The sequence below is a fragment of the Triticum aestivum genome, chromosome 1A (genome assembly GCF_018294505.1).
Source record: "Triticum aestivum cultivar Chinese Spring chromosome 1A, IWGSC CS RefSeq v2.1, whole genome shotgun sequence".
NCBI classification, from domain to species: domain Eukaryota; kingdom Viridiplantae; phylum Streptophyta; class Magnoliopsida; order Poales; family Poaceae; genus Triticum; species Triticum aestivum.
The window spans coordinates 405,295,687-405,318,035 of NC_057794.1; the positions used below are offsets into that span (position 1 = coordinate 405,295,687).

Here is a 22,349-nt window from a genome sequence, read left to right on the forward strand (position 1 = left end):
TCATTAACTGAATATAAAAGAGCACAAGTCCACCAGAACGGCCATCACTGCCCACCAAGTGAAAGAAATCAAAACCTAGCTTAACCCTCAATCCTACTGCCTTATCCTTATTTAAATGTGATTCTGATAAAAAAATTACATCCGCTTTCACACGCTCTTGGAGCCCAAGAGCTCTCGAACTGCCGTAGACGAAAGCCTTCCACGACAGTTCCATGCTAAGGTTTTCATTGCTTCCGGCGATCCCCCTGTTCGGAGGTCGCCGATGTATTATCAGATTTTTTTGTAACTGCCTCTCCATCTGTTCCTTTTAGCTTCTTCCTGTTCAGACTTTTTTGCGGCGTGCCCCCGTCAACCAAGGCCTCTTCTTCACTTCCCTCAAAATGCTGAGCAATCACAACTGTATTACCCACCGGAATTAGTTCCGTACTCTGATCAAGAGGATCATTCGTCAGGCCCCTCAATGTCGAGTCATGAGCAGCCCTCTTCCTCAACCCAAGGGAGTCTTCATGCTGTTGGTCAGTCATCACCGGTGACGTCCCTATAATGGTTGCTTGGTCCATTTGGGCATTAAACCTCCAGCTTCTATTGTGATCATAATTTGACAGTATACCTTCGCCCAAAACAGGGGCCTCAGATTGATTCACCATGTTCTCATGTTTTGTGTCCCTTGGGTTTTGTCCACGGCCACCGAAATTATTTTCCCTCCTCCCACGGCCTCGGCCTCGACCACCTGACATTTCAGGCACCTCACCACGATTAGCAGCACCAGGTCTACCTCCTCTAGCCCCTCTTCTAGAAGCAAGAATGACGGACCCCACTCAAATTTTGTGGCATCATGCTCTCCTGATCCACACTCTTCATACCAGTGTCCCATCATACCGCACTCATAACAAAAGGTTGGTAGTTTCTCAAACTTCACACTGCCTTGGTAAATCTGACTACTCTTGTTAATTTTTTGCTTACATCCAGCCTTACTCTGACTCTTATAAACTCGCCAACAAAACCATTAGGGAGCGTAACCTGGACCTCTTGTACTTCGCCAATGCAACTCGCTAGGTTTTCCAGAAAGCTTTTGTTTTTCAGAAATCCATCTGGCAGTTTGTGAATTTGTGCCCAGGTTTCCAACCGATCAAGTTTTACCTTTTCTGGCTTGGAGAAACCATCATACTCAGCAAGAATTAAAGCATGACCTTTGAAATCCCAGGGGGCCTGATGCATGGCCTTGTTCCAATCACCCAAGCAGTTGAATTGGATAGAGTAGAGGTTAGGATTTATCCTCCTCCAAATTACTTCATTTGCTGGATTCCATGCCGCACGCATGTCACCAATGAGAGCGCTCTGACTAAACGATTTGGTCGTCAAAAGACGTCCAATCGCAAGCCACTTTGGTCTGACTTCCTCTGTATCAATCTCATCTTCCCAAACCAAATCATCAAGTTCATCCTCCTGCAGGGTTAGGCGATCTAGTAGATCGGTGGTACTATCAACTCCCGGACCTTTGGGCGCTTCTTCATCCACCTGACTAGCCATGCCTCCCAGCAAACTAGCAGAACAACCAACGAAGACTCTTCTGTAACCCTAGCAACACCCTGCTCCCCACCAAGGCCGGGTAGGCGAACCAGTCGCCCCCTGGTTCAGCCCAAGCGAGAGGGAAGGGTGTAGCGTAGGGGAGAAGGGAGAGAGATCGGCTTTCGCCGGAAGAAACGATACTCCCGGCGCAGATCGCCGGAGGACTGGAAAACCCTAGGCCGCCTCCGAGGGGACAGAGCGTATATGTCTCTCAACTCATTTTAATTTAGATGCAGCTTCATTATTGCCAGACTTTGTGCTAGTTAGGTTTTCGGGTCTGGTTTTCCTTATAAATTGGACCAACTCTCTTCTTCTCAATGAAATGCAGGAACCCCCTGCCCCTTTCGAGGTGTTCTTGAAAAAAAAAGACCTTGTGCTAGTCACCTCCGGGGCCGTTCGATCCGAAAAGCTCATAACTATTTCATCCAATGGGCATCGTCCTCCCCGCGATCTAGATGCCCCATCCCTTGTTCTTGCTCCCTCCTAGCCCCCTTCGCGATGCTACGCAGCAGGACCACCGCCCCTCATTGGTTGCCCTTTCCCCCATCAACCACCCTCGCCGTAGGTCAGAGTTCGGTGTCAAGGGCGTGGTCGCAGCACGGTTGGCCATGGTCATACCGTCTGCAACCGTTCCAGCATATCCAAGCCGTGATCGTAGCGTCCCCCCATTGTTGGTTCCCAGCAGCTACCGACCATGGCATCGTAGCATTCCCCTGCATTCGGCTCCATATGTGGTTACCACAATGCCAACATCTCAGGTGGTTGATCCCAGCATCCAGCCCTGTCAGTCGCAGCATCCCGACGGCGAGAGAGCATGGCGTCAGGTGGCTCGGAGCACCCCGACTCGATAGTTGCACCCCCGATATTTTAAATTGGATTTGAACAAACATGATGATTTTCATCTAAACCAGACGAAAATTCACGACATATTTTTGACAGTTGAAGCTCTTCTTGGGCGGTGAAAGGGACCTGAGTGAGCTTTCCACGCTTTCCCACCGGTCTCTAGAGCGTAGGCGTTCTGTTGTGACGAGCGGAGAGCACGGTGCCGCGAGGGCCGAGCCGGCACATGCACGCTCTCCCCACACGAGCCAGGATTTCGTTGGAAGTTGAAGCTGGTCAGACGCTGCTGCAGGTTGATGTCGACTGCCTTCCTCCCTTGGAGTTGGATAGAGAGCTGTGAGGCCGGCTACGGTTGCGTTTCGGTTTCTCCAGTTTGTTCACGCGCACTCACGCTGTCACGCAAACTGCAAGGACGGTCGGGACTTGAAAGAAGAAATCCAGACGTGGACGTCCGGTGTGTTGCTGAAGCGTTGGCCTGGCCAGACGAACAAACACGACCCGCTCGTCAATCGTCGCCCGCGCGCCTTCGGGAAACGGCCGGAGCACGTGAGCAGTGCCGGCGGCCGTGGAGTCCATCCACGTCGCGCGCGGAGTCAGACGGACTCGTCGTCACCCACCAGAAATTCACGCCGCAGTAGCTACGTACCGGGAAGCTCCTTCACCTGGTCGTAGGTTTGCTTTGCTCTTCAAAGTACGGTACGGGGATAAACGCCGCTTGGACACGTATCGACGTTGGAGGCACAGCTGGTACGGTACGTGGAGGGCTCTGTGTACGTGCTGCACGCCTTGCAGTTGCAGCTGCAGATCTGCTCTCGGTACATGAACCAGCACATCATTTCCTGCATCTGCATACGGCCTGTGAAATTTTCACGGGCACCCAGCACATCATTTTCGTTTTCCGCAGTCGCAAAAATACAGCGCTTCAACAGAGGTTGGTATATACTACCTCCGTTTTCTCTAGATATAAGACATTTTAGAGATTTCTATACATACCACATATAGATGTATATAGACGCATAGTGTAGATTCACTTATTTTTTTTAATATAAGACCTTTTAGAGATTTCAATACAGATTATATATGGATGTATATAGATGTATTTTAAAGTTTAGATTCACTCATTTTGCTCCCTATCCGTATGTAGTCTTCTATTGAAATCTCTGAAAAGGCTTATATTTAGAAACGAGGAGAGTATATGAAATCAATGCATGGAAACCACACAAGGTTGGCATTTTATTTCCAGAATTGCCAAAGTTCGCATCCCTTGTCCTGTAAAAACATACAGAGGTTTTGTGGACATGTTGCAACAATGCGTCAGGGGAATCTGCAATGCAGAAAACTACTGCACCGTGGGTAAGACGAATCCGCAATGCAGAAAACTATTGCACCGTGGGTAAGACCACGGCAACACATAAGGGGCGGACCCACGTGGTCGTTGCCGGTGTCACAGGACACCGGGTAAAATTTCTCGTTATGTACTATATAAGGCACATATACTCCTGTGACACCGGTAAAGTTAGTCGATGGACACCGGCCAGAGCCAGCGAAACGGTGTACGAGCAATGCCCATCTAATAGTCCAGGCACACGACAAGATAGAGTTTGATCGATCTGGTTTGGTTTGTGTATGTGGGCCTCCAGCCTGCTGGCTTCTTGCATCTTCGCGTTGATTCCTCAGAAAGCTCACGCTAGCCCTATCGCCGCCCACCTCTCTGCTCGCCATCGAAACATCGCGGCGCGCCAGTGTCGTCCCGCCTGACTCCGTGACTCACCCAGATCACCAGAAAGAAAAAGGTACGGCAAGAGAACCCCTCGATCTGTTTCAAGTGCGTATCTCTATTTCTCACAATTTTTGTTTCTCAAACACCGAACTAGGGCTTCAAATCTTAAGGATGTTACAATTACATATTGGATTACTGCATTTTTTTTTGGACCTATGCACGTGTATTTGAGAATAGGATTACCAGGATTTTTCAATATGTATGCCGCTACGAATTTGTTTGAGAATTGAATTATTGTGAATTTCCAAATTTTGGGAGTGCTTATCATTTTTGCCGATCATCCTTGTCTCCATTGTTTGGAGTTTTTATGCTTTACTATTTTTTAACTTCATATAATCAGCTAGTAATTGCTAAGGCTCTGTTTGGGAGTAATTTGTTTGAGACTACAGTTTTTAACCCCATGATGACAATGAATATTTTAGCATATGAAACCATCAGTTTCTAAAACTACTGCGAAAATGGTGCCGTTTTTGGCAAGCAACATACTATGTAGTATTGTATTTGACCACCACTAGTGTCCTTTGTTGTTTTCCTCGGTTTTTAAAATAGAGGTCCCGATCTTTTTTTTCATACAGCAAAAATACCATAGTTTTGTGGATACTTTCAAATACATTACTACAGCAAAAATACATTAGTGCATTATTATTTTTTGCTTTCAAATACTGCAATTTTTTAAAGTATTTTTGCAGTATTTGAAAGCAAAAAATAATAATGCACTAATGTATTTTTGCTGTAGTAATGTATTTGACTACAAGGAATTGCACTGATTGTTTTTGCGGGGAAATACTGCAATCTTAATTAGAGGCAAACATCTCAAAGTATTTGAAACGGTACTTTGTCAAAATAGTATTCTTGAAATACATTGTAACCAAACGCATCTTAAGTATGTAATTTTTATGTATAGCATTGTATGTTTCTATGCATATGTGATGTACATATGGACACCGGGTCATTTTTGTTCTGGGTTCGCCCCTGAACACATTACACGGCAGCAGCTGCAGAAGAAAAAGACCGCACTCACCAACACTCAAAACCAACCTATTCCCTTCGTCCCATAATATAAGTTCCTTCACCTGGTCGTAGGTTTGCTTTGCTCCTCAAAGTACGGTATACGGATAAACGCCTCTTGGACACGTATGGACGTTGGAAGCACAGCTGGTCTGGTACGTGGAGGTGGACGGTCTGCCTTTCCTTGCGTATGTATATGTGCTGCACGCCTCGCAGTTGCAGCCGGAGATCTGCTCTAGACACACGAACCACCACATAATTTTCGTTTTCTGCAGTCGCAAAAATACAGGGTTTTCTCTTTATGTTAACCCAGTACATCACCAAAAGACATAAAATAAATTCAGAAAAACACGAATACCGGTGTCTATGATTTGAACACGGTGATACCACTGTCCTTCTAACCGTCCAACCATTGGTTTGCAGTTTCAACTGAGGATGATGTATATGAAATCAACGGAGGAAAAGACACAAGGTTGGCATTTTATTTCCACAATTGACAAGGATCGCATGTACTATCCCTGGCCCTGTAAAAACATACAGAGGTTTCGCGGACATGTCGCAACAGTACGCCAGGGGAATCCACAATGCACAAAACTACTGGGCCGTGGGTAAGACCATGGTAACACATCACACAGCAGCAGTTGCAGAAGAAAAACAGCCGCACCCACCAACACTCAAAACCAACCTAGCATTTTTGCCGTGCACTTTATTACATCTAATACACGATCGTATCCGGAACATTCCAGCTCCTCCATCCCGACTGGACATGGCAAAACACCCAGGTAAACCATCTAGAGTCGCGACTTGGTGCCATCAGCTGTGGTGGCAGCCTGCAACAGTTTTCAGGGGATGCACAATCAGGTGATGCAAAATTCACTAATTCAGTAGAATGAGAAGAAGCGCCATTCCGGATCCCAAAGCTACATCAATGACGCGGAAATGCGATAGAATCTTACCAAGGATGCGCCGTGACTAGCTCTGGCAGCTAGATATTCACAGGGTTTGAAGAACTCTCCATAATCTTTGGACCACCCGTCCAGTCTGCGGTACACGTATTCCGCGCTGAGAGAGTCGGCCCAAAACATCACTCCACCCCTGGTGTAAAAAGAGATCACATAGGACTGATCAGTTAAGATAAATATATCAGTTAGGATAAATATATATCAGTTCAGGGGTAAGCAGTTGGACCTAAAAGAAGGGAAGCCCATTCCCATAATGGATGCTACATCAAGATCAGATGCTTTCAGTGCAATTCCCTCATCAAGGACTCGGCAGGCCTCATTCACCACGGGAAAGAAGACCATCTCTACAATGTCCTTGTCTGTTAATTTCAGCAGCTGAGGGAAATGAAATCGCTTGTCAGATTTGTTTGAGCAAAACGAGTGAAACACTGAATCGACAGGCTAGTATGTACACGGTGTGCAGTACAACGATGACAGGCAAAAAGATGCACACACAGACAACATGTACTCGATCACAAACTGTGATATGGTACAATGTTCACATCTTGTAATTCACATATAGCTTATAGTGCACTGAATAGTGCCCCGAGTTATTTTGGACTTGAACTAATCATTTAAGTTGGGTTTATCTCATAGCCAAATTTTCTGCATCTTACAGATCATCCAAAGAAAATGAACACAGAAAAGAAGATACAACACATGCCAGCGATAGAGAAAGGTACCGTGAGAACTAAAATGAATACATCTGTGACACTGAGATGTGTCCATGCAGGTGATGTACAGATAACAAGATTTTCTTTTGGGTTTCAAATCATTCTTTAATAAACCAGAAGTAGATAACTAAGTTAGATATAACATGACCTTAGGATCTTGTGCAACACCTGCCATCTTTCTTGATTTCTCAACATACTTTTTGATATCAGGGTCTGGAGAAGCTTGTCGCTTATCATCATAAAGATAAAATCCCTTACGAGAAGATTCACCTGTCCAGGATTCCACAAGTTAATTAACAATGAGATACCAAGCACTAAGTGGAGTGTATTTTCGATATGGAAGAACCTGTCCTGTTCTCCTCCAGCATAACTGCAGTAAGAAGCGATTTATAGCATCGCTCTGGGTAACTCTGATAATATTGCTTTCCAGTGGCAACGGCAACGCCAAAGCCTACAAGATCAGCTAATCTGTACAGACATGATAAAAAAGAAACTACTGTCAGACAAATAAATATATATCTACGAAAATGTTCCATAAATGAACATGAAGGTGTGTACATGTGTTGCATTAATCTGAACTAGATTGCATGGGAACAATGTTAAGGCACTCTATGATAATAAAAACCAAGAACTCTACCAATATCAAAGCAAATAACAGACAAGCTCTATAAAGCAGCCAAAAGAGGAACAAGATAGCATAAATATGTTTTCCATCAAAAGACTACTTCGGTCCTACCACAATACTCTACTGGAAACCAATAAAAACTCAAAAGGAAGTAGCTACTCTGATTTATTAACTTAACAGGTGCAAAAACGCGGCAGCCAAATTCTATCTAACTCAACCAAAATATATTACAAGTTCCCAGATCAAACATAAGTATTTGACTAGGAAAGAAACAAAGAAAAATGACCATATGGCAGAGGACCGAGATTAAACACTACCAGTGCAAGCTTACATCTAAATGAGCTATTATTCATCTAAGTCAACACTGAACCATAATGCTTTGTCAAAGCTGTGGACAATAGTTGGTTCCTATGATACCAGAAATCAGAAAGCAAGGGCAAAAAAATGATCTTAAAATTCTGCAGTAATTCACTAAAAGCCGTAGCCTAACTGCTTGAGTATGCAAGGGAACTGGCCAATTGTGCAGCTCACAATATCTGATATATCCTTACCGAAATGGCCCCATCGGCATTCCAAATTGTGTTATCACATGGTCTATGTGATATACATCCAAACCATAATCAACAAGCAAACCAGCCACCTGTCCATAAGGAAAAAACATCCTATTGACAGCAAACCCAGTGCAGCTCCCAACAACAATTGGTGTTTTCCGTATCTTCTTCGCCACATCTAGCAAGTCCACAATAACTTGTGAGGAAGTCTGCTGAGTACGAACTATTTCCAACAGTGGCATGACATGAGCTGGACTGCAAGTATACTACAGTTAGATACTTGAGTTGAGAAAGATGGGATATGGAATATGAAGTGCATAATGGACTACCTGAAGAAGTGGGCACCAACAATTCGATCTTGACAAGCTGTCTGTTGGCCAATTAACTGCAAATCTATCGTCGAAGTATTTGTGGCAAATATGCAATTAGAGTGACAGCTCCTTTCAAGGTCAGAGAATATTTGCTGCTTCAGCGATATATCCTCAATAACGGCCTGCAAGATTTTATCAAGTAGCCGTCAAGATCATTATGTGCTCTCCTTCATCTAAGCATATAGATTAGTGCAAGTTAGAATGCTTGACTCAAAAGCTGTGGTGAACATAATAAATGATTATACATAAGCAAATGTTTGATAAGAATGGTAGTACTTGAAATAAGAAAATATTTCTTGCTTCCACAATCTTCCAAGACTTGCATTAATTTTCCATCACAATCATTGTCCATTTGGCCCTAAGCTAAGTAGATATTTTTGTTTAACAAAGAGGAAAAAATGTTGTAAAGCGAATATCCTGATACCATTTCTGATTTTATAACTATGGCACTATGCTGGAAATTAACACAAATCAGCGACATTTTACTTTCCCAGCGCAGTTGCATGTTAGTACTGTACAATTTTATATTTCAAATATCACCACTATCTATATATGATAATCTTGTCCATTATAACTTGTCCCTAGCACAATAAGCGGTACAGCTCCTTGTTTCTGGGTTTATAAGGAGTTTGTAGGATGTTTACATTTTAGATTATTGTGGGGCCTACTAGTCGATTTTCCTATTTAGAATTCTAGTACGATTTCTTTAGGCATCAAAGCGAAGGAGGTGCCTTGAATATCACCAGTTGCATCCGCTTATATAGATTATTATCGAGGAGCAGGGTGAAACGAGCACTAGATCAGTGTTCAGTGATATTTCCTATGGAATAAGATCAGAGAAAGAAGTATTTGTCAACAAACTGGATCTACCTCAATGACCACATCTGCATCTCTAAATTGCTCATAGTCAAGAACACCGGACAGTAGAGAAAGTTTATTTTCATAATCATCTTTGGTCATTCTTCCCTTTTTGACAAAACTCTGCAAATTGGCTGAACAGAAAAGAAAGAATATATGATAAACTGCAAAGACAATCTCAATAGAAGTTTCCAAGGTAAAAAGAACTCACCTTTAATTCTGTTAATACCAGTATTCAAGAACTTCTCATTTACTTCTTTCAAGACTACCACAATGTCACTCAGTATGAACGCAGTTGCAATTCCGGATCCCATTAGACCTCCCCCAACAATAGCTGCCTTTAGTATTCTCCGTGGTGTCAAACCCAAGTTGGTAATATTTGGTATCTATTAGAGCATGAGACAGTCAGTTAAATGAATGCATACATCATGCTAAACCGCTAACTTCCAAGAAAAGCTCAGTTTCCATTTAATATTTATGGTCCTATACCGACCTTATGAGCATTTTTATCAGTAGATGCAAAAGGAGCTTACATGTAATAAAGGAAAACCAGAATACAAACATCCGGAATTTTTGCACATGTTACATTCAGATCATAAGTTTCATCTTCTAAAATGAATAAATATATGTTCTGCACTTTATAGTGTGCTGACCTTCAACTAATTAGACTGAAAGAAATATAAGAACTATTGTTGTGTTTTGGTTTTACTGGGAGCCGATAACTAAATAACACTAACTTCTGAGGCTGGATAAAAGCAAGTATGAGAACAAATATTTCCAAAGCTTTATCCTTGCAGTTCTACCAACCTTTGAAGTCGCGCGTTGGGCGAAAAAGACATGTCTTAAGCTTTTGCTTGTTTGAGATTGCTCAAGCATTTTTCCAGAAAGCACTTCCTGTCAATTGTCAAAATAGAATATTGAAAAGCACTAAGAACCACTAAGGGCTTATGGTAGATGCTCCACGATGTAGGACTACCTAGTGATTTACCTTCATGAGGGCGGCACGAGGGCCAAAAAGAATTCCTTCTTCAATAACATCAATGCAAACTAACGGATGTTGAAGATTAGCAGACTGTTTTAGGGCTTGTACTCTCGCAGATTTAAGAATTTTCTTTGCTTCCACAATATCTGTAAGTCTATCCGTTCTCAGGAGACTCTTTAACCATGGCTTTTTGTGTTCGTGGATTTCCAGAGCACAAGAACAGGCAGTGCTGACCAGCTTATCAGCTGAAACTATGGCATCAACCAAACCGAATTTGTGAGCCTCTACTCCTTTTATAGACTTTGACATCTATTAAGAAAAGACACAAGTATTCATGGTCAACACACAACACTCTCATAATTTTCTTGCATGTTCAACACGAGGAAAACAACTGTGCATGCATTGCATCTTGCAATGTACAAATCAGCCATACCAACATCATCTCAAGAGCTTTTTGCAGGCCAACAAGGCGGGGCAATCGTTGTGTTCCTGCAGTAGGTGAAGACCTTTCAATCAACATAAAACAAGAAAAGAAAATTTGAGCAGCCTGTGAATTTAGCAGAGAAATCAACATGCAAGGAGCCGTCTCTTGAACTTGCAGTGGAACATTTTTTATACCTTTCCTTTAAAATGATTATGTATCATGGTTAGCTGTATGATACAGCAGACCGATAAACAAAAGAGTGTTTTTAACAGATTACACCAAGTTCCCTTTCTTCCTAGTTTCTTTCATATGTATACTGTGATTATGTTTATTGAATGAAATGCCCCAGGCCTGAGGAGGCCTAGATTAGTTCGAGAAGTCATAATTCAACATCTACTGTGTCCGCATAGAGCAATTGCTTATGGGGTTGAAATCTCTTCCATCCTACGGCATATGGATCTACCATTCTTCTTTTGCTTCCTTTGTATCCCATAAGTAAAATGGAAATATGAACAAGAACACGGTAGCCTCTTTCCAAAGGAGACAGGTGCAGCGCACAATGTACTCATGTTTAGACCAAAGGTAAGAAGTACACACAGGGAAGTATGAGAAATATAATATCACATGCAAGACCGTGCTGAGACTTGAGAGTACCTCCCATTCCAGGAATGATACCAAGCTGAAGTTCAGGTAGTCCTAATTGAGCTGACGGTGTAGAAACGCGAGCATGGCAAACCTGCATAAGAAGAAAGTACAGTGTTGAGCAAATAGACACTTCTTCAGAGAAACCGAAAAGGTCTAAGCATAACCCCAAATATAGAACCTAACCATACCATTGCAAGCTCTAAGCCACCACCTAGAGCAACACCATCTATAGCAGCCACTGACGGCTTCTGAGCATCTGGCAGCAGCTAGTACTTAGTGATGAAATGTAAGGAAAAGGTCTACTTGTTGACAAACTTGGGTTAGACGAAGAGGCTCATAAGTTACCTTCCACTACGCCAGTCAGAAAATCAATCGAAAAGGACCCGGGCTTCTCGTTTTCTGGGTGGGTAGGGGGACACGGAGACTTAGCAATGGAAGTGAGCAATGCAACAAAATACTCAGTGTACCATCTTGTTCTTACTTGGTTTATTTCCGAATCCATTTATATCAAATCCACCTGAAAACCTCCCTTTGGCCCCTGCACAAAGTGTAAAACACTAGAAATATCGCACTTGCATAGGATGCCTGACAAGGTGATTTTGTTAAATACCAGTGAGAACGATGGCCTTGACATCATTCCTTCTTAGAGCTTCTCCATAGTTGCTCTGCAAGCTAGCTATGACTGCAGAACAGAAAAGAGAGGCCTATCATGCCCACATTACTAGTCCACAGAATTTACCTACGCTTGGAAAATGATTGAACACTGATGGATCATCAGTTTGTCGGTCAATAAACATGGCACACGGAACAGTGCTGCTATCTAGATTGCTCTAAGAAGCACTTCAATTCAATAAGTTAATTAGTTTCATAAACATAACGAACTTTTTTAGTCCGTAGCAACGCACGTTGTTTCTTGTCCCGCTTGCATGACACAATACATGGGCATGAAGAAATGGGCATACAGTTCTATATGTGGGTGGAGCAATGTTAGTCGGTAATCTTTAGCAGGCAGCAGGCAGAGCCACTCCGTTGCCGCGGCCATGGCCGATCGTTGTTCTGCATATGTGGGGGCTACTGAAACGTGATGCGCAGATCAATTTAGGAAATTCCATGATCTTGGGAGAAAACCGAAGAATTCCCCAATGCGCAGCAAAATCGCGTCATCAAACAGCACGCTGCGCGCTCCAGCAGACGAGCCGGGCCGCTCCTGGGCGATGTGAATCCCACGCGGATCTTCCGGAAACCGCGCGGAATCGAGGCCAAATCCGGCGGAAAACGGTCGGGGGGAATGGAGATGTACCGTCAAAGGAGAGGGCGTTGACGGGCGGGTTGGAGATGGTGATGACGGCGACGCCGTCGGCGCGGACCTCCATGGTGGTTGCGCCCCTCGCCATCTCCGTCGGGGACGAGACGGCCGGCCGGCACAGCTGAAGCTGCTTCTTTTGTTTTCTTGAGTGAAGCACAGGTGAAGCTGCTTGCGTGTGCAGTTAAGAGCATCTCCGGCAGTACAGTGTCTATAACAAATCCTGCTGTTGGCCAAAAAAGAATTTTAAAAAAATGCTCCAACAATTCGATGAACTCGTAAAAAAAAAGAAAACGCTTAGTTTCAGCCGGTTTTTTTTCCTGCTGGCGCAAACCTCCTCCCGAGCCATCCGATCTCTAGAGATCCGTGTGGCTCCAGTCATTAGCGCGGTTTCACTTCCGCTTTAGAGCATCTTCATCCGCCCTTCCAGGACGTTCCCGAAACATCTTTTTAGGCTCGGTTTTAGTCTTGGCGACGCTTTTTGTCGAAAAACGGCCTAGCTACGCCCCAGCGCACCCCCCCTCTCCCCCCTCCCAGGACGTCAAAATAGCACCGACAAAATCCAGGCAAAACCCAACGCGTTGGGGGACTCTCAGGGGCGTCGGCGAAAGTTTCGACGAATCGTGTCTCTCTACATGTCCTTTTTCTTGGACCATTTAATCGTTTCCCTCACAAATTTTGGTTGAAGTGGGGTGTAGCTGGGAAGATGCCTCCTCATGCACTCCTATTTCGACTTGATGAAGCATTTGGCCTCTGAAAACATCATTTTTTTTATTTAATGGTGTTTTGGGGGCTCCAACGGCTGGAGATGCCCTTATTCACGGGAAGTGCTGAAAGGGTGAAACGGCTCTTTCACATATCACATGGACGGTAGGCCAGGCCCAAAAGGCTGGTCAAATGTAGGCTTGCAGCAAACCACGGACCCATTAGTATCTACACCATTAATTTGATTTTTTTTTAAACGACATATGTATCTGGCACATCAGATGTTTTTTGCAAAACTGCCGAACAACATGAGCGTAGTCAGATCTCAATCGCTTGGTCCGTTTCCGCTTGGTCCTCCTCCCTGCATCACCGTGGGAACGATAACTTTGCGTGCACGTCATCGCTGCTCGGGTACTCGGCGTCCGGGACGTGGCCGCGGCGCACGAGTGCGCCATCTGCCTGGGCGATTCGTGGGACGGCGACGACGTGCGGCCAAGACTTCCACGCGCGCTCATAGAGCGTTGGCTCGTCGTCCCTGTCGCTGGGCCCCGCCGTCCCTCCTACCTGACCTGCCGCGCACCGACAGCGCGTCCTCTGATGTCCGCCGCTCACGCGCGAGGGCCCTTGGCCAAGAAACCTGCCGCATAGGCCAGCATGCAATTACCCAACCCAGCAAACTGCCCCTCGTGCCAGCTGACGAATGGGGTGTTTGTTTTCAGGGATTTTTTTATGTAGGGACTAGAAAAAGTTTTTTTTAAAGACATTTTTACCAAACGGAAGGAGCTTTTTAGGGATTGAAATAGGCATTTGGGACTAAATGAAAAAGACTCTCAAGGAGAGTCTTTTGAGGATTTTTGGGGACTTTTCCAACAATGCCCTTCCATGCATTCATTGGCCCGTCACCCCATGGTGTTATTTGATTGTTATTTTTCTATATACTAGGGGCAACATGATCATTTAATAACCTCTAGGAAGAGACTAGGGATTTTTTAGTCTCTGGAAACAAACAGGGAGGGACTTTTCAGGGACTAAGGACTTTTTAGTTGGGACTATAATTTTTTTTCCTAAGACTAGAGAACCAAACACCACCGAAAACTCTGCTCCGACGCAAGCATCTGACTAGGAGGGTGACACCAAAGCTCCATTTTGAAGCACAAGTGCCATCGTCGGACATGCAGATCAGAGCAGGCAAAATCCACTTGCGGCTCGGACCCAACATCAATTGCAGACAAGAAGGCCGGTGGCAACGCTACATCTGCTCCACCCAAGGGCCATGGCTGGTTGCGCAAACCAATGCCGATGGCCGCCGCCAGCTATCTTTCATCTATAGCTGGACTTGCTAAATCCGACCTCAAAAACTCTCGCAATGATCAGTCATGTCTCAAAAAATGCGTTTCACATCTGAATATCTCAAATTAGATACCTCAAATCCATATTATTACATGCAACGCAACGATTATTGAGCGGAGCTTCATCCGGTTTCGCTCCCCGCTCGCCCGGCTCTGCCATGGCTATGTCCGGCGGCCAGCTGCACCCCTCAGAGTGTTGGTCCGGTTGCCGGCAAGGTAGAGTGAGGCATGGCGAGCCGGCTCACGAGACTCAAGGCGCCGCTGTCTCCCATGCCTTACTCTTCCTTGTCGGAGCCCGTAACCCGAACGGTGCCGGTGGACGTCAAATTGATAACGGATCCGTCCTGGGACAAGCCACCGACGTCCACCACAATGTGGTTGCGGCGTCCGGACTGATGTGCCATACGGGGCACCAGAGAATGCGACTCCGCCTCACCGACGTCCACCACTGTGAGGGTCGCCTCCCGCGTCCGGTGCCAGGCACGGCGGGCACGACGTGCCATGTACTCGTCTCGAGGCCCATGGTGCATCCTGATGCTCGGCGCGCCAACGGAGGGGTTCGCGTCCGCCACCGCGTTCGGACGCCAGACGGACTTCATTGCCTCCGACGAGGCAGCTACGGCTGACCTAGCGCCGGATCTAGCGCCATTTGGGAGGACGCAATGGATTCCCAGCGAAAGGAGCCCAAGTGCTACCTTGCACGCGCATCCTCCCGAGCGTGACGGAGCGCAAGCCGAACGACCATCTTCTTCTCAGGGCTGCGTGGGATGAGTTCGAGTTCGACGGATCTGGAGGTGAAGGACTCGGATCCGCTGCCCGCCATGCCGGAGACGGTCGAAAGGTGCCAGAGACGAACTTGGGTGACGGAGGAGAGTGGAGTGAAGTGCCTAGGGTTTGGTCCGGCGAGTGGATGAGGAGAAATATATGTGGGGTCGGGTGGGTCAGCGTGGGCCGGGTCCGACGTGGCAGGCGTGCCCGGGTGCCCCCATATCTGCCCTTATTTGTGTTGGATATGAAGGGTGCTGGTCAGCCCGGCCGTTTGAGGACCTTTGAGGCGATCGTGTGGGTCAAAATTAAACCCGGACAGTGGTCGGACGACCTATCCGGGGTATAAGGCTGGCTTGAGGTACCCAGATGTAGATGCTCTTACACCCAATGAGACTCATAAATTTTTTGTCTGCTCCACGGCTCCGATCGTGTATAATCCCTTCCCCATTCGTGTTGGCCAATTTTTTTTAAAATAAAATACTCCAGTAGCTCCATGAACTCCTAAAAAAATTATGAGATAGTGTATAACCCCTTCCTCTTTCGTGTAAACTTTGTCATGAGGCAACCGGCGAACTTTTAGGGTGCCTCCACGCTCGCCCCCATGCCCGTCTCATCCCGCTGACCGGCCGCGCCTCCCCGCATCGTCCCTCACTACCCTGCCCCATACCCGCACCGCTGCGACAACCCGCTGCCACTCAGACGAGCCAGATATAGCATCGGCAAGCCGCCCGCCATTCGTCTGCCTACCCGCATCGGCCCCTATCGGCCACCTCCCCGCAACCGGACACTCCTTAGCCGCTTCGTTGAGCCACCAACCTTCTGGCCCCTATCACCCGGTCGCTCCTCGGTCGCCTGGTTGAGCCGCCAAATGTCTGGCCCCCTTCACTCGGATGCTCCTCGGCTCCATTTCGTCCCAAGGTATTCGAAGAATTTCATCATTCAATTTTTTATATCTCCACAAGAACTCCTGCTAAGATTGTGTATGCTCATATTGTACGCCGGCACTTGCATCACAGATGAACACTCTTGTTGAGTGGTTTTCCGAGGACTCATCCTTGTCATTGTTGGTGGTCCTGCACAATTCTAGTACCAAAAGGATTTGTGGCGCATCGTGACACAAGATCATAGAGGATGAGCGGGAATAGCCACTAGACTATCTGTGGGGACCCCGACCTATATGGTCAAAGCCTCCCATTTTACATGCATTAGTGTCCCATGATTAGCGTGTCACTGTGTATAATGAACTGATAATCAAGAGTTTACACTCAATACATAATGTCTTACATAAATAGGACCATCATGGTTAAGTCATACACAAATACAACCTTGAAGGCTAAACACCAAAGAAACACTTGCATTGGAAATCATCCTGGAAACTTGGATCCATGCCATCTGCCTTAAACCTACAGGCAAACTGACTGGGGAAGCTTCATGGGTCGCGTGAATGTGAATGCCTTCGAAGATCTCTTCTTGAAACTCCTGATCTTCCATGCCTGGTGTCGGTGTGAAATCTGGTGTATCTCGTAATTGGGGTCCTAAGCTAGGTGTCTTGGAGCGGTGGTAACATGGACACGGGATTTTAACCAGGTTCAGGCTCTCTCGAAGAGATAATACCCTACGTCCTGCTTTTGACTGTATTCATATGGGGGATAGTACAGGGTACATGTATCTACCACGAGATTGTTCTAATGAATATCAGTTCCTCTATTGACTAGCATGGCCTTGGTTTATATAATACACCGGAGGCCTAGGGATTTAGGAGAGTCCTCGGCTTGTGCGCCAAGTCTTGTGGAAACCCCCTTGTATATGGCATGGGCTGCCCGAAGTGGCCCATGAGTGAACCGCCATGGGGGTCCTCGGCCCGATCCAGCTGGTTGGGTGACGACGTGATGAATACCCCCTAATCGAGGACACCGTCAGTAGCCCCTGAACTGGTCTTAAGTTGGGGACGCTCCTCGATTCTTCTAAACTGTTCTTCATCTTTGATCGTCGGTCTTGAAAACCGGTTCAACAAATCTTCCCATCTTCGATCTTGAGGGTTGTCGAGCTAAATCCGAAGAGTTCACACGTCAGGCATCCGAGGAGCCCTTTAAGTCTTCAGCCTTTATCAATGCCTTGTTATTTTTTACGCCACACCTTGTGTCGTGATATTCTCGCAGGGTGAATCGCATCACGCCAAATGCCACGGGATGGCTTGAGGTGAGGGCAAGGTGCAATGGAGATCCAGGACGGGATTGGGCAAATAGCGCGTGGTGGTTTACCCATGTTCGGGGCCCTCGTGGGGAGGTAACACCCTTACTACTGCATCCTATATATGTAGTGTATATAGCAAGACAGAGTTGCTACTAGAGCTATATTTAGAGAAGACATGAGAGAGAAGTTATGTGCTTGTCTCCATGTACGTGAGTGGGTGTGTGGCCAAGTGAGCCTGTGTGCGCTCCTAGCCGAATGAGCTTTCTCTGCTCGTGTATGGATGTATGTGTCCTTTGTAGTGTGCTTGTCCTCTTGGCCAAGTAAGTGCCTCCTTGGCCAAGTCAGTGACTTCTTGGCCAAGGGTGTGCCCCCTGCGTCACTTTATACATTAGTGCCCAGGGACAAGTAGCATTATACATGATGTCGTGTGTGACGAGTGAACAATGTATGCTTTATCAGCAATAGTGGCCACGATATGGCCATCTTGTCCGTGTCGGGTCGGATGTGACGCCGTTGTTGACTCAGCATAGCAGGCCGGCTGGAGCAGCCAGACGGGGGGCCGACTGGAGCAGCCGGGTGGCAAACCGGCCGGAGCAGCCGGGCAGCCGGACCAAGGGGCGCTGGCCGCCCCGATGTTTTGAAGTGTCGCTTCGCCGGCTTGGGCCTACCCGGGGGTCATCCCCCCGACACCTCAGGTTTGATGTTTCCCCGTGTGGCAGTGTCCTCTCATGTCCGAGCTCCAACGCTGGACTATATCCAAGCTCCAATGCCAGACTGTATCCGAGGTGTCTTTTTGCGGCCGAGCTCTAACGCCGGACTGCATCCATGCTCCAACGCCGGACTATATCTAAGATCCAATGCCGGACTGTATCCGAGGTGTCTTTTTGCAGCCGAGCTCCAATGTCGGACTGTATCGGAGGTGTCATAGATCACCTTGGCTCGAAAAAGTCAAAGGAGTTTAGCCGAGCTTAATGCTGGAAGTGCCCTCTATGGAGCCAACCATTTGTATCTAAGCTTTATGCCGGACTTCATCCGAGGTGGTGCACCACCTCGGTCTTGGGCTGATTTTTTATGGATATATCTTTTCTTGATTGGTGCAATTTATTCTCTGCCAAGATATATAGCTAGTAGCCCTCAAGGTGTGTGTCAGCCAAAAATCCGAGATGCACATGAAGGAAAACATAACACCACTGATCCCATTAGCCCCTAAGACTCAGGTCGATTTGCGAAATCGGCCTGAGGATCAACTCCTAGCTCGGTTGCATACTTAGGAACGGAAACGCGGTGTGCATAGTTCTCGAGACTCGGGTTGGGTGCGGCCGACCAACCTGAGGATCGTAATCTCAACCTTCACCTTGAAAACATCTCCACACCAATATGATGGGATTCTCACATCTTTCTCCTTCACCTTGTGCAAAGATGCATTCTCCCACTTGTTCGACATGTCTTATTGGTTAGCACACGGTGACCTCGTCATGGAACCGGATGAAGCCATGCCTACAACAATTAAAGATGATAAGTCAAACATATGAACACATTGACATGTAAAGAATCAGACAATTAAAGATGTTAAGCAAATATATCAACAAATTGACATGGAAGGAGACAAGTAGTACCATTCACATTATTTCAACCATCCGGATTTAGCAACACGTCGATAGGCCTTCCTCTATCAACCCGACGTGTCCTAGAACCACTGGATCCACGACCACCACCTCTCATCCGTCCTCCACGGCCCCCTCCAAGACTAGTCCTTCCTCCACGGCCCCCTCCAAGACTAGTCCTTCATCCTCATGTGCCGGTGGAACCTCTTCTACAGCCACGTGTTTGACTAGTGCTCGTGTTGGTTCTGGGTCTTTTCGTGCATTCTCCACAATTGTTGGTGTCTGGTGCCTCCATGAAATGACCACTACCAAATTGCTTCATTCCGGTGTATCTAGCTAGATCATCCATGTCACTCCTGAACCTCTTCTTTCTTCTTCTTCTTCTTCCCCTCATAGGCACCATGAGTGCGGGATCTGGCACAATGTGTGGACCATCATACTCAGGCCACTGTGACGGATCAAGGAAAGGATTAAACCGAGGTGCCCACGTCAACCTCGTTCGTTCCAATGTGAACTCGTGCAACCACACCATTGTACCATCGGATACAGGCAAGTTTCTCGTCCGTGTTGTGGTCATCAAATGCGAGCAAGGCCAATGATACTTGTGTGACCTCTCACACTGACACCACCGGTTTTTGATGTGCGCCTCGTACGCAACTCCACCATAAGACACACCGTCCCTTATTATCCCACCTGGCTCATCGATTTGATAGATCATTTCTTTTTTATTATATTTGATCACTTGTTGGTGGGAAGACTTGCGCTCTTGATGCAACAACCAATCATGAACCTTGAATGGATAGTCCATGTTTTCGCCATCCACTTGGTCGTGCTTTTGGAATGCTTTAGGAAGTACTCATTGAGCTTGATGAAAGTGTACTTGAGTATTGCGGTCACCTGCAAGGAACGAACACCCTTTGATGTCGCTTGAAGCTACATCGATATTTCCCCAAAGAGGAAGGGATGATGCAACACAGTGGCGGTAGGTATTTTCCTCAGATATGAAACCAAGGTTATCGAACCAGTAGGAGAACCAAGCAACACAACGTAAACAGGCCCTGCACACAAATAACAAATACTCGCAACCCCACGTGTTAAAGGGGTTGTCAATCCCTTTCGGGTAACGGTGCCAGAAATTGGTGCGTTGACGAGAGAAAGTTGTAATAGATTGAATAAATAGATCGCAAATAAAATAAAGTGCAGCAAAGTATTTTTGTATTTTTGGATTAATAGATCTGAAAATAAATGCAAAGGAAAAGTAGATCACAAAGGCAAATATATGAGAAAGAGACCCAGGAGACGTAGGTTTCACAAGTGGCTTATCTCGAGAAAAATAGCAAACGGTGGGTGAACAAATTACTGTTGGGCAATTGACAGAACTTCAAATACTCATGAGGATATCCAGGCAATGATCATTACATAGGCATCATGTCCAAGATTAGTAAACCGACTCATGCCTGCATCTACTACTATTACTCCACACATTAACCGCTATCAGCATGTATCTAGTGTATTAAGTTCATGGAGAAATGGAGTAATGCAATAAGAACGATAACATGATGTAGACAAGATATATCTATGTAGAGATAGACCCCATCGTTTTATCCTTAGTAGCAATGATACATACGTGTTGGTTCCCCTTCTGTCACTGGGATCAAGCACCGTAAGATCAAACCCACTACAGAGCACCTCTTCCCATTGCAAGATAAATAGATCAAGTTGGCCAAACAAAACCCAAATATCAGAGAAGAAATACGAGGCTATAAGCAATCATGCATAAAAGAGATCAAAGAAACTCAAATACTTTCATGGATATAAAAAGATAGATCTGATCATAAACTCAAAGTTCATCGGATCCCAACAAACACACTGCAAAAGAGTTACATCATATGGATCTCCAAGAGACCATTGTATTGAGAATCAAGAGAGAGAGAGAGGAAGCCATCTAGATACTAACTACAGACCCGAAGGTCTACAAAGAACTACTCACGCATCATCGGAGAGGCACCAATGGAGGTGGTGAACCCCATCCGAGATGGTGTCTAGATTGGATCGGGTGGTTCTGGACTCTGTGGCGGCTGGATCAATATTTCATCGACTCCCCTAGGGTTTCTAGAATATTGGGGTATTTATAGAGCAAAGAGGCGGTCCAGGGGGCACCCGAGGTGGACACAACCCACCAGGGCGCGCCTGGGCCTCCTGGCACGCCCTGGTGGGTTGTACTCTCTATCGGTGTCAAAACCGATAGATCTCGGGTAGGGGGTCCCGAAATGTGCGTCTATGATCGATGGTTACAGGAGATAGGGGACACGATGTTTACCCAGGTTCGGGCCCTCTCTATGGAGGTAATACCCTACTTCCTGCTTGATTGATCTTGATGAATATGAGTATTACAAGAGTTGATCTACCACGAGATTGTAATGGCTAAACCCTAAAAGCCTAGCCAGTTATTGAAGGAAATATGCCCTAGAGGCAATAATAAAGTTATTATTTATTTCCTTATATCATGATAAATGTTTATTATTCATGTTAGAATTGTATTAACCGGAAACATAATACTTGTGTGAATACATAGACAAACAGAGTGTCACTAGTATGCCTCTACTTGACTAGCTCGTTGATCAAAGATGGTTATGTTTCCTAGCCATAGACATGAGTTTTCATTTGATTAACGTGATCACATCATTAGGAGAATGATGTGATTGACTTGACCCATTCCTTCATGACTTATACATGTTCCTATGACTATGAGATTATGCAACTCCCGTTTACCAGAGGAAGACTTTGTGTGCTACCAAACGTCACAATGTAACTGGGTGATTATAAAGGTGCTCTACAGGTGTCTCTGAAGGTACTTGTTGGGTTGGCGTATTTCGAGATTAGGATTTGTCACTCCGATTGTCGGAGAGGTATCTCTGGGCCCACTCGGTAATGCACATCACTTAAGCCTTGCAAGCATTACAACTAATGAGTTAGTTGCGGGATGATGTATTATGGAACGAGTAAAGAGACTTGCCGGTAACGAGATTGAACTAGGTATTGAGATACCGATGATCGAATCTCGTGCAAGTAACATACCGATGACAAAGGGAACAACGT

At 45.9% G+C, this 22,349-nt stretch overlaps 1 protein-coding gene across 1 annotated transcript; it reads right to left on the bottom strand.

Annotated features, from left to right (window-relative positions):
• Window positions 1–5,642: 5,642 nt before the first annotated feature.
• LOC123053285 (glyoxysomal fatty acid beta-oxidation multifunctional protein MFP-a) lies at window positions 5,643–12,903 on the bottom strand. Its single transcript, XM_044476743.1, has 18 exons — window positions 12,629–12,903; window positions 11,939–12,010; window positions 11,810–11,866; window positions 11,674–11,727; window positions 11,517–11,584; window positions 11,338–11,419; window positions 10,693–10,748; window positions 10,266–10,568; window positions 10,085–10,171; window positions 9,489–9,663; window positions 9,290–9,411; window positions 8,378–8,541; window positions 8,049–8,303; window positions 7,219–7,340; window positions 7,021–7,142; window positions 6,386–6,534; window positions 6,154–6,292; window positions 5,643–6,027 (listed from the first exon to the last, which is right to left on the bottom strand). The coding sequence occupies exons 1-18, from the start codon at window positions 12,720–12,722 to the stop codon at window positions 5,989–5,991; spliced, it is 2,160 nt and encodes a 719-aa protein (XP_044332678.1). The 5' UTR covers window positions 12,723–12,903; the 3' UTR covers window positions 5,643–5,988.
• Window positions 12,904–22,349: the final 9,446 nt, after the last annotated feature.